At 45.5% G+C, this 13,007-nt stretch overlaps 1 protein-coding gene across 1 annotated transcript; it reads right to left on the bottom strand.

Moving 5' to 3' along the window:
• Positions 1-6,401: 6,401 nt before the first annotated feature.
• Atp6v1g1 (ATPase H+ transporting V1 subunit G1) lies at positions 6,402-12,611 on the bottom strand. Its single transcript, NM_001106660.1, is given in 3 exon segments — positions 6,402-7,145; positions 8,525-8,625; positions 12,383-12,611. Coding segments are annotated over 3 exon segments (357 nt in total). The 5' UTR covers positions 12,465-12,611; the 3' UTR covers positions 6,402-6,971.
• Positions 12,612-13,007: the final 396 nt, after the last annotated feature.

Genomic DNA, 13,007 nt, shown 5'->3' with positions numbered 1-13,007 from the left:
TTCAGTAGTGACTGTTTGATGGAGTCTCGGGCGTTTGTGGTGATTTCAATGTGCACCATCTGCAGCCTACCCCGGATGAATTGCTGCCCTCTCCCCAAACCCCAAGCTCCATAAATAGAGCACCTCTCACTTCCTCCTGCTCTCCACTCTTTCACTTCCAGATCTCAGTGCTTGCCTCAGCTTCTTCCCTCTCCACCTGGAAGATTAGTACCAAGCCCATTCTCATCACCTGACTGGCCCATTCTTGGGTCTTGGGTGACAGGGCCCTAGGCCAAGGGCTGTCCTCCTTAACCTGGTTTTTGTTCAGCCTACTTACCCCTGTTATGACCATTGCCTCATTCTTTCCCTGAGAGAACAAAACTTCCAGTCCTAGGGCCATTACTGCCAGTGCCAACCCACAGCCCTTTGTTAAACACATCTTAATACATGAAGTAAGAGAATGCACTTCTCCCAGGACCTGGCAATGCAGCAGCAGATGGGACTGGAGGGAGCTTCAGCCAGCATCTGAAAAGCTAACTGGTCTGCCAATTACATTCTGACTTTCTAGCTTTCTTGCCATGGGCTGAAGAAACTGATCAGATCACACATCAGCTCTGGCTAGAAGTCTGGGAGTCACAAATCAATTGCAGCCTTTGCCACTGATTATCTGTATCCTTGAATAACTGAACTTTAATCCTTCTAAGCCTATCTCCTGATTTACACAACAGAAGTAATACTACTGTAGACACAGCGACAGGCATTATGTATATCAACACCTTAAATTAGTATTTATATGCTGCTATACATGAACTACTCAAAAACTTACTTACGAAAGTGTTTCTTATAAAAGATGCCACCACTAGTGACTCCATATCTGTTCAACGCTTGGTAGGGGCGTGACCTGTGCCTACTATGAGACATGACAGCAGGTGAAAGCACAGAACTAGACACAGAGCTACCGCTCTTGCCAAGTGTGCTGGGAGGCAAACAACAAGCCATTTGTGAGAAAACTGTGTCAAAACCAGAAGAGAAACTCCTCCTCAGTACCTGTCAGGAAAGACAACAATCCCTCCAGGGTCCTCAAGCTGCAGAATGCTAAGTGCCAGGGACAGGTACAAGGGACATGGAGTGGGGCCACAGACACAAACTGTATAGCTGGGCAGAGGATTCAGCTGGAGCGTGGTTCTCTTTTCATCCTTAAAATCACAGAAGAGGGCAAGCAATCCGTGGTGGTTTGAATAGGAACATCCTCCATAGAATTGTTTTTGAATGTTTGACCCATAGGGAGTGGCACGATTGAATGTGGACCTGTTAAACTAAGTGTGGATTTAAGGAAGGTTCAGTGTGACAGTCTCTCCCGGCTGCCAGAGGATCAAGATAAAGAACTTTCAGCTCCCTTTCTAGCATGTCTGCCTGCAGGCTGCTGTTTCCCACTATGACATCAATGGACTAAACCTCTGAATCTGTAAGCCAGACTTAATTAAATGTTTTCCTTTAGAAGACTTGCCTTGGTCATTGTAGTGGTTTGAATGTTTGGCCTAGGGAGTGGCACTATTTGGAGGTGTGACCTTGGAGTAGGTGTGTCACTGTGGGCATGGGCTTTGAGATCCTCTTTCTAGCCACCTGGAAGCTAGTCTTCTCCTGTTTGACTTCAGAACAAGAGGAAGAACTCTCAGCTCCTCCTGCACCAGGCCTGTCTGGATGCTGCCATTCTTCCACCTTGATGATAATGACTGACCCTCTGAACCTGTAAACCAGGCCCAATTAAATAAGAGTTGCCTTGGTTATGGTGTCTGTTCACAGCAGTAAAACCCTAAGACAGTCATGGTTTCTCTTCCCAGCAATGAAATCCTAAGACACAGCCCCCTCGTGGGCACTGGACTATCAGCCCAGCTTCTCCTCTGGTGTTATCAGCAGCTGCTGCCATCTGGTCTAGAATGCTGCCACTTTTCTCTTTTATTTCCAAGTAGAAAAGGTTGGAGGTGGGCGGCTCCTGTCAGTCATTCCTCCCAACAAAGTAAACACATCCTCAAGTTCACACTATGCAGAAGCTAGCCAGAATCACTTGACATTAAGAGACAGAGAAGCAAATGTTGACACAATACTCTGGCCAGCATCTTCTCCCCAAAACACTAGCCAAATCTTTTCATACAGACAGTGCTCAGTCTGCCCGTTTACACAGGCAGGAGACAAAGAACAAAGCACAAAGCTAAAACTACCTGGTGCACAAGCTTTTTACAGTAACTCCAAAACCACTGAAGTGATAGGAGACAAATTGACAGGAAAAAAAAACAAAAACAAAAAAAAAAACCAAAAAACTATGCTTGGCATCTGCCACATTGATCCTAAAGGAGAGGGGATGGAAATGACGTAGAACTCATGAAAGCTCCAACATGTGGAAGGACAGCTTCAGCTAACTTTTAGTGCCATCAATCATCCTGAGTGGCAACAGGTTCAATGTTCCCAGAAATGCAGAATGCTTGTTGCAGGCTTCGTTCCCCTGGCCTCAGGGCAGATGAATGGAGATAATAGTATACAAAACAAGGCTAACTTGGGAGCTTGGCAGCTTCTGGCTTGCAACACACAATGCTGCTCTGAACTGACTCTGTCCCTTTCTTGTTCCATGACCTGACATTCTGCAAGCCTCTAGGCCTGAGTTTTCTCATGCATGGTGCATGAGATCACATCTCTAGTCTGCAGAATCTGAAGGCCTCAAAACAAAATGAACTTCCAGACTAGCTGCTTGCAGAGATTAGGATGTGTGGAGTGTAAATTACTTCATCTCTCTTGAGTTATCACCAATGTAAAGTGAGAGTGGCCATTCAGGAACTGTTAAGATTACTGTTACCCAATCCAACTGTAAGCTATTTTATGCCTTCCATCAGAAAGGCTTTAACTAAGACTAAGATAGGGCATCAACAGAATGCCCTCATGTTTGCAACACGTGATTGGGAAATCCTTTCCGGGAAACTGCACAGTTACCCAGAGGAACTGATGACCATCCCTTTTCGGGGAAGGGATGCACATAGAAAAGATACAGAACAAGACATACAGAAAGCTCAGCAAAGACTACACGAGAGTTACAGGCGTAAATGCTTAAAGGCACTGAAGATATTGGCTGTACCACACACACCCTTGCCTGGTTCCTCAATTCCCCATACCTCAAATCTGGTCAAAGTTGCCAAGGGGTACACTGAAGGGCTGGAGAGATAGCTCAACAGTTAGGTGCACTGGCTGCTGCTCTCCCAGAGGACCAAAGCTCGGTTTCTGATTTTGAAGATTTTAAATATTAAAAAAATTTTCAATAGTAAATTCATTAATATAAATGCAAATATTCTTAATGCATTGGCTATCGTGTAGAAGGCTCCTAAATTAACCATAGCAGAAACATTTCTTCACTGTCCACAGACCCTCATTCTTCAGTCCCCTTGAAGCCATGTTGAATCAAAAGGAGGCAAGTGATCAGGTGTTGTCTGAGGCCTGAAGCTCTGAAGAACTGGCTCTCATTTTTTTCTTTCTACCTCTGCAATGGTGCAGACTGTGTGCTGAGGTAAGAATGAGCCTCATCACCCACTCACCACATGTCCAACAGCTGCCCCAAAGAAACCCAACTTGTATCAAATTTTTAAGAAGTAGGTCTTTGTTGTATTTCTGAAACAGGAAACATTTGCTGAGCACCTAGAATGTTCTAGGCACCATATGCAGTACTTTAATGTATTTTTAATACATCTTTTCTTGTTACTGTAGAACAGAAGTTCTGATTTGGGGGTACTTCTGGCACACAGGAGCTATGGCAATGTCCAGTGACATTTTTGATTGTCACTACTGAGGTGTTCCTAGTAGCATCCAGTGGATGAAGAGCAAGACATTGCTAAACACCCTTGTAATGAATGCTACACTAACCAAAGGAATCTCCTCCCTTTGAAGCCCAGAACTCTCTCCAAGTCACTAAGGTATCTTTTTCCAGATTTACACAGTTTTATATATATGTGCATCTATATATATAACCCACATTTCATTTCCTTTTGTGCAAAAAAATGGGGACAAACCCCACACAATGCTCAGTTGTGTGCATCTTGGGTTCCTTCTGCACCAGAACCCATACACCCATCCATCTCTGGTGGTTGACCAGCCTTTCAGATGCTAATTTCTCAGTACACCACCACAGAAACCTTCGAGCTTTTGAGCAAGCTAGCTCATGGCCCCACACTTGATTCCACTGGCCTAGAAGGAATCTGAGCACCTACAAATTGCCTGGAAACATCAATCAGGATTTCAGCCTAGAGGAAATGGCACTTCCAGTGACAAGACCTCCAGACACCCTATCACCCCTCCTAGATATCATGTCTCACTATGCTATTCCCTTCCCCATCAGCACTTGACATCAACTCCCTTGAACCACCTGCACCATCAACCACACATCATCTCTCTCACGGCCACTCTTCATAGCACTTAGGTATGGTTCCTCTCCCGAAAAATCACCAAGCCCTAGCCTGCTCGTTTACCTGTGCCTCTCAACTGACCACTAATTCTAATAATACAGGATAAAGAACCTGAGCAACAAGGGTAAGAACATGAAGGCTCAGCTTACAGTGACGGCACACACCTTTAATCCCAGCACTCCAAAGGCAAGCAACAGGCAGTGAGTTTGAGGCCAGCTTGGTCTGCGTAGTGAGTTCTAGGTCATCCAAGAGTACATAGGAAGATGCTGTCTGAAAACAAAATCAAGGCTGAGGACGTGTTTGTATGTGATTGATTCCCAGTACCACGGCACACAGGTCTAAACCAGTGAGTTCCAGTGCTGCTGCATGCTCCTCCAGTTTCAGTGAAGCAACAGGTGACAAGAGGGGGACATTAGAAGCATTACACCTAACTGTTGGAGACTGAAGTCTTAAACAAAATGATGTGTTGAAACACATTTAGGAAGAGAGACAGAACAAAAGGCCAATCAACTTCATTATTATTTGGAAGAGATGGGCTGGAGAAATTAAATGTGGGTTTCCATTGTGGATGGTAGGCTATGTACTAGGACACAGTAGTGACCTCACTAAAGAAACATAGAGGACCAAGAACCAAACCTTGGGCAAAGACAGAGAACCAAGCAGCATGCCACTATGAAGATGCAAAATAAAAAGGTGCCATCCAGAGACTGCCACCAGATCAAGTAGCAGCCCACCTTTCTCCACCTGCACAGCTGATCAACAAGCAGCTCCAGTGTGGTGTTTTAACAGGACAATGGGAAAGCTGAGGCAGTAAACCTTTGAAGGCTTGAAACATTTTTTAAAAAGACACAGGAACATAATGGTGACCAGATACCAGAAGTGGCCTAGAAACAAAGGACCGTCAAGATACAGAAAATAACATGTGCCTACTATCTCAAACTGCTGCAGGAAAAGGAGAGTCCCTAATGCCTTTCTGTTTCTACCCACCACAAATTACTCTGCAACCAAAGAAAAGCCTATGTACTGGCTGGTTTTGTGTGTCAATTTGACACAAGCTGAAGTTATCACAGAGAAAGGAGCCTCCCTTGAGGAAATGCCTCTATGAGATCCAGCTGTAAGGCATTTTCTCAACTAGTGATCAAGGGGGGAGGACCCAGCCCATTGTGGGTAGTGCCATCCCTGGACTGGTGGTCCTGGGTTCTGTAAGAGAGCAGGCTGAGCAAGCCAGGGGCAGCAAGTCAGTAACATCCCTCCATGGCCTTTGCATCAGCTCCTGCTTCCTGGCCTGCTCGAGTTCCAGTCCTTACTTCCTTTGGTGATGAACAGCAATGTGGAAGTGTGAGCTGAATAAACCCTTTCCTCCCCAACGTGCTTCTTGGTTATGATGTTTGTACAGGAATAGAAGAAACCCTGATTAAGACAAACCCCATAAGAAGAACAACATTATCAACCAACCAGATACCCCAGAGCTCCCAGGGACTAAACCACCAACCAAAGAGTACACAAGAAGCGACCCATGTCTCCAACTGCATATGTAGCAGAGGATGGCCTTGTCAGGCATCAATGGGAGGAGAGGCCCTTGGTCCTGTGAAGGCTCGATGCTTCAGTGTAAGGGAATACCAAGACAAGGAGGTGGGAGGGAGTGGGTGGGTGGATGGGGGCGCACCCTCATAGAAGCAGGGAGAGGGGGAATGGGATAGGATTTTCTGGAGGGGAAGTCAGGAAAGGGAAAACATTTGAAACATAAATAAAATATCCAATAAAAGAAAAGAAAAAAAAGAAGATTGCCGGCTCTTTAGTTGCTTGCTGCTTTCTAAATCAGAGGGTGAAACCACAAGCAATTTCATTCCCAATAAAATAAACACCTTGAGTATTTATAATAAGGTATGCATTTGCATCCAAAAAAAAAAAAAAAAGAAATTCTGCTCAACATCTGGGTCAAGATATACTTTGTATTATCAAGAAGAGGAGCCAGGAGGATGAAAGGCAAGACAAAGTTTTACTTTTAAATGATTACAAGCACACCAAATAACATGTAACAAGCTGAGTCCTAGCATCTAGTGACTTGGGTTAGGATGTACTAACAGCAACCTGGACAAGCATATCATTGTCCTAAATGATCCAGGATAGAGCACTATATGGCTGGCTGCTTCTTAGGAATTACAAATGGCTACTTACTACTTTTTCATAGATAACGCCCCTGACCTTTAAGAAAGTAGAAGGGAGCAATTCACTCCCTTTCTTTCTTCAAAGAATTTTTTTTTTTACTAGACTAATAAAAGAAAAGTCAACATTGATAACCATTACTTGCACGAACACACAGGAAGGTGACATATACTTCTTATAGATACACAAGGTAAGAAGATGAAACTTCAGGTACGTAGTAAATCTGTACAAAAAGCTAGATTTGATACTCTCAAAAAGTGAAGGGTCCTACAACAGTATAGAGACATAATTTAATGTCTTCCAGAATACAATTCGAGCTCTGCAGGTTTCCTATTCCACGGGGACAGATCCCATGCCAACCCACAGAGCAGGCGCGTCTGCCTCCTATCCATTTATGCGGTAGTTTTCATGGATTTCTGGCCGGATGTCACACACAAAGGCCAAGAGGTTATCCAGGACTTCATCTCTGTTCTGCTCAAAGTAGTTCTGGAGGATGGTCATCTTCTCCTGGGTCTCCTTTTCCACCTCACTGCTACAACTGCCATGGGACCCCAATGCCTGCAAGGGAGGAGATAGGATACAAGGGGACATCAGGAAGAGTCTCCAGTTGAGTCATCTAACAAGCAACCTGCTAGGACTATGGAAAAGCCCCAGCTCCTTAATGCGAGAATGCAACACATCAGTGGCAGGCATAGTAACCTGTGAGAAAAGCTGTGTGAAGAAACAGGTCCACTCCACCAGCACTCACTGCTACCCACAGTACACAGTCCTGAGTAAAGAACAGAACCAACCTAAAGATTCAACAACTATGGCACTGCCCACACTGGTGCACACCTGTGATCCCAGCTACTTTAGGTAAAAGCAGAACTGCTTGAGCACAAGAGGAAAAATAGAAAACAAAGACGGCAAAGATGGACTCAATTCAGTCTCTGGTAACAACAGTAGCACCACTACCAGCAACTGCATGCATGAGCACACCACAACCTAACAACTGAGAGTGGTTATAAACTATGAAGCATCTATACAGGAGAATATAGGTCAGCAATGACTATAAAATATGCAGTTTATAGGCAAATAATACAAATCACCGATGTTGGCATTTGTTTTTTTTGTTTTTGTTTTTGTTTTTGTCTTTTTTGATGTGGCTTTAAAAGTGCAAAGACAGACATTGGAAAGACTGCTCAGCAGTTAAAAGTAGGTACTACTCCTGCAGAGGACTCAGTTGGTTCCCAGCACCCACATGGTGGCTCTCAACCATTTATAACTCAGGCTCCAGGGAAGCCAATGCCCTCAACCTCTAAATCTTTCGCCTGGATATTCAACAAGGCAAACTGTGAACCACTGTTAACTGTATGGACACCACATAGCTCTGTTCCCCACTTCCCGCTTCTACAAGCTCCTCTGCATCCTTTTTCCCCCACCAGCATCCACCTCTGTCCATCACTTTATGATCACAGCTGCCTACTACAGTGAGGGGCAGGTCCCATTTCACGCTCATTTAGATTTTCACAGCAGTGTTCACAGCTGTAGGCTTGTAGAACTTGTAGAGCTTGTAAGCTAAATTCTATGAAGGCAGGGATCGAAACTACTGTTCCTGCTCGATCTGCCAGCATCTAACATGGTACTACCTGGCATATGTCAAGTGCCTACAAGAATGCTAAACATATAAATGAAAATTATAATTTGATATAGTAAGTAAATAAACGTGACTATCCCAAGAGACAAACCATGCAACAAACAGGGACAGGGTGGGAATAGGGGCTAGGTGGTAGAGAATCTGCTTGTATGCAAAGGCCAAATCTAATACTCGCTCCCCCGGTACCACCAAAAACAAACCCCCAAACCCTCAAAGCTGCACTAGCAGCTCTGAGCTATGCTGGCTATTTTCAGATCTGCACAAGAAAGGAAGGCAATAGTGAAGACAGAGAGAGGCCCACCGCAGCTTCCTTGGCCTTGAACTCCTTCTCCCTCTGCAGACGGTACTGTTCAATTTCAGCCTGGGCTTCTTCTTTGGCCTGCTTCAGTCTCCGGTTCTTTCCTGTTTGCAAAGAAGAGAAAGACATCAAGAAGTGTCTCAAGGCAGAACTGCAAGTAATGACTTTCAGCAGTCCAGAAAGAAGCTAATTTAAACACCAGAGAAGTACAAAGGAAAGAGGGAACGCAGATCTAAACAACGTAGGTTCTGTCTCCAGCCTTTAAGTGGAGACAAAACAGGAATGTCCTTTAGAGCTGTGAGCAGTGTATGAGGTCCTCAGTCCAGTGTCCAGAACTGCACACAATACAACACACAACACACATACACACACACACACACACACACACACACACACACACAAACACTCTCTCTCTCTCTCTCTCTCTCTCTCTCTCTCTCTCTCTCTCTCTCTCAAAAGGAAACCTGTGAAAACAAAAGAAAATACAGTGGAATGTCACATCGTAGTCTCAAGCTCATTAATAAAAACCTGTTAACATTAAGATAGGTGACAGCCATCTCGGGAGCTCTTCCATACCTCAAATAGTGAATAGCTACCTGTGTTGCTTCAGGCTCTCTTCAGGAGTTTGCTAAGAACTAATGTACTCAAAGGATATCACTTAGAATGCAGCTAAGAAAAGAGATGACATAATTCTGCAAACTGGGCACCAGGGTTGTGGCAGAGGCAAAGCCACAACGAGGGGTAATGGTAAATGCTATACTAGAGTACACACCACACAGCTGGGAGAGGAAGAGAAATGGGGGCTCTGGTCTCCGGAAGATAGCCAGTCATCATTGCTCTGAATTCTCTCTCTCTCTCTCTCTCTCTCTCTCTCTCTCTCTCTCACACACACACACACACACACACACACACACACACACACACCACCAACAATAGCAAAATTGAGACAGGGTCTCTCTATGTAGCCTTAGATGTCCTGAAATTCACTATTCACAGACCAAATAGGCCTGAAACTAGCAGAGATCTGCCTGCCTGTCTCCCAAGTACTGGGGTTAAAGACATTTACCACTATGCCCAGTTTCACTAACAGAGTTCTAGAAGACCAACCTAAATACATTATAGCAAAGGAAGCATGCATCTAAAATTCAAGCTTTGTAAGACATATTATCAACTGTCCAAAGCACACTCTACCCAAGTGGACCTATCAAAGTCTCTGACTGGAGAATTCTGGGCCTGTAATGTCTCTATGGCATCAGCATTGTCTGGCCAGTCTGAAACAGCCTCTCCCTACACACCCCAAGGATTATTTCCCCAAGCCTACATTTAAATACAGTACTTATTTCAGCTCACTCTTCGTGTGCTAGGCCCAATCCTTCAGATAGTCCTCCCCTATCAGCTACATGGGCTACATTTAAAGCCAAAAACCTTTTCCAAACCACATCTATCAAAGACAGTATGGTCCAACCATTATTCAGGAACTCCAAGGTAATTTCACAATTCACTATTCCCAACTCGCATAGCTCAATGAACCAGTCCCCAAGACAAGACCACCAATGCCTTTTGGCAAAACATCCTCAAAGTTGTTTTGACACTGAAAATCATTACTACTGGACCAGTAGATCACACAAACATAAACACACAACTCCGAGTGCTGGAAGTACTCACACTGGGTAAGCACTCCACCACTCAACAACAGGTCCAGTTCCCAGAGATATTTTTTCCTCCTCCTACTGTTTGGGATTAGACTCCCATAGAGTTATCAGCCCTAACTGTCTTTTAAACCATACCTTTCTCAGACCTAACAAATGGGAGCTGAGGTCTTGTTTCACATGAAATGTCCCAAAGTAATAATTTCATGAAAAGCTTAGGCTTGATTATTTCACAACATACACCGTCCCTTCTCAGTTTCTGTGTGTATATGTTTTTTTTCCTGGTTTCTAGGGACAAGATTTCTCTGGCTGTCCTGGAACTCACTCTGTAGACCAGGGTGGCCTCAAACCCAGTGATCTACCTGCCTCTGCCTCTAAACGCTGAGATTACTGCTTTTCCTTCCCAGTGCTTAACTGAGCAAGTCAAATGTGATCACAGATCAAGAAAGAGGATAGTTCTCAAATTTTAGCTCTTTTCAATGCCTCTCTTCCCAACCACTGAAAAATATTAAAATGTGAATTAGCTGTAAGCTAACCCCTCTAAAACAAAACAAACTCCTTCAGCAAAAAACAGCTATCTCATATACATATGCAGCCAAGTAAGGTTTAAAATCTCCCAGGAGCTTGGTCATTCCCGCTACAGTCCAAGCATTTGCTCTTGTACTTCCTCCAGTTTCACAGAATTCCCAACACACACACCTGCTACTACTGCTGCTGAGTCATCACTGGACAAACTGACAAGTCATTCTGGAAATTCTGGATCAAGAGCATGGCAACACAGGACTTTCTAGCCACCTGTGAAGAAAAGGCTTCTCACCACCCCAGCATTCTCACAGAAAATGTCTCCTAGGAAACACCTAACTCCTACCAGGGCCACATTTCAAATCTACTTGGAGGTGAGCATGGTGGCACATGCCTTTCAGGCCAGCACTGGGGGGACAGAGGCAGGCAGATCTCTGAGAGGTCTCAGTCCACCAGCAGTATGTAAGACATGTGTACTATGAGTTTTGTACTAGAAAAAAACCTCCTTGCATGAGGAAGGCCTCTCTACCCAGAGTCTGGTCAAATCATCTTCTGAGTCTCATTTTACCCACCTGCAGAACAGGAGTAAATGCAGTGTCTCTTACCTTGGAAAACTGGACTCATAAAGTTCCTGGGACACAGTTTCCAGTTTCCAAAGACTTATTCTAGTGGTGGGGCCATGTAAACCAACAGTTTACTATATATAATAAATATATAGTGAGGGAAGGAGCAACTGCTGCTTACATTCTGAAATCCAAAACTAACCATCAGAGCAAACGATATGCAAACGCTTCTAGGGACATCAATGAAGCTGACTTTAGGACTCACGTTGACACAGTACGGCTGAAAGAGGCTAGCTATCTCACGGGGACATTATTAGGAAAGAATACAGAAGCTTGATTGATGAAAACACTTCCTTTAATCCATTATAAAATACCAGCTCTATTCTGCAGGTACTGGGAGTGCTGAGTGGAAGGAAAGGTGTGAGGGAAGATATATTTGCATTTTAAGCAGGTTACTGCAATGGGGGAAAAAATGAGCTGCAGAACATTATTGGCTTCTTCCACTCCTTGGTCCCAGTTTGACACATGTGGTAAACTGACTTTTCTGGCCATCTTGTCCCTCTCAACATTGGCCTTTCACTGCTACACAAATCCTAACTGGTATGTGCGCCTCCGCTGGAACAAGAAATACCCTGTGATGGCGATGAACTGGGCACTTCTTTAGTACATTCTCAGGGGAACAAAAACAAAAAACAAACAAAAAGGGAATGACCGAGTTAGGCAGTCACATGAACTCAGCTGGTCCAACTATGGTACCAAAGAAAAAGATAGAGGGGGGTCAGGTTAGAGAGGCTGGGCGAAAGGTTTAAAGTGACGAACGAGAAGAGAGGCGGCCAGGATGACTTAGGTTCGTAGACTCGACGGCCGTGGCCGTCGCTCCCGTGGGTGGGCCACAGTCAGAAGCAAGGGATCAGGTGGGAGCATAGTTTCTGTGGGGTGGCCCACTTCACGCACTGCACCCCGAAAAGAGCACGAACCCACTACTGTCCCCACAGGCATCTGTGGTCCTGCCTCGCGGCTTCCAGGAACCGCCAGGACAGCTTCTGGCCCCGACACTGTCTCCCGGCCTCCGCCCGCGGCCTAGCCGCCGTCCCCCGTCTAGCAACCCGCCCCGTCCCGGAGCTCACGCTTGCGGGCCTCGGACACCTTCTCGGCCGCCCGCTTCTCAGCCTGCAGTAGCTGCTGGATGCCCTGCGACTGACTCGCCATTGCTGCGGGAACTTTCGGCCGAGAGAACGGCCTAAGTCAACGGCTCAAACACACGTAGAAGGCCCTAACCCACCACCCAGAATCTGCGCCTGCGCAACTGATCGGAGCTCCGCCCCGCCGTCCAATGACCCGCCCTGGCAGGTCAGCTGACTCCTTTTGAATCCCGTGACTCCCAGGAGATGGGGCGGGGCGAGACGGGGCGGGGCGGGGCGGAGCGAGGAGGGAAATGCCAAGCTGTTTCACTATGCCTGTGCCTGCTACTTTGGGATAACTGCTCTTGCTCCTTCACTTTTGCAGCTGTCAATGGCTGTTTTTCAGCTAGTATTATCCCAGTGGCAGTCCTTCCATATGGTTAGTTCCCTCTTCCCGTAATTAGTAGTGTGCCCACGTTGAAGTCGAGAAACAAGGACCCAAACCCTGATTACTTACCCCCACTTTTTACCCAGCTAGACTTCCTACCTTTCTGGAACTTTCTTTGGATCCTATCAGGAAGCAGCACTAAGCATAGTGGTACAGGCTGCAAACCCAGCACACCCCAATCAA

This window comes from Rattus norvegicus, chromosome 5, assembly GCF_021556685.1.
Source record: "Rattus norvegicus strain SHRSP/BbbUtx chromosome 5, alternate assembly SHRSP_T2T, whole genome shotgun sequence".
Taxonomy (NCBI): Eukaryota; Metazoa; Chordata; class Mammalia; order Rodentia; family Muridae; genus Rattus; species Rattus norvegicus.
The sequence above is the reverse complement of the archived record's forward strand: the minus strand, read 5'-3'. Positions and strand labels throughout refer to the sequence as shown.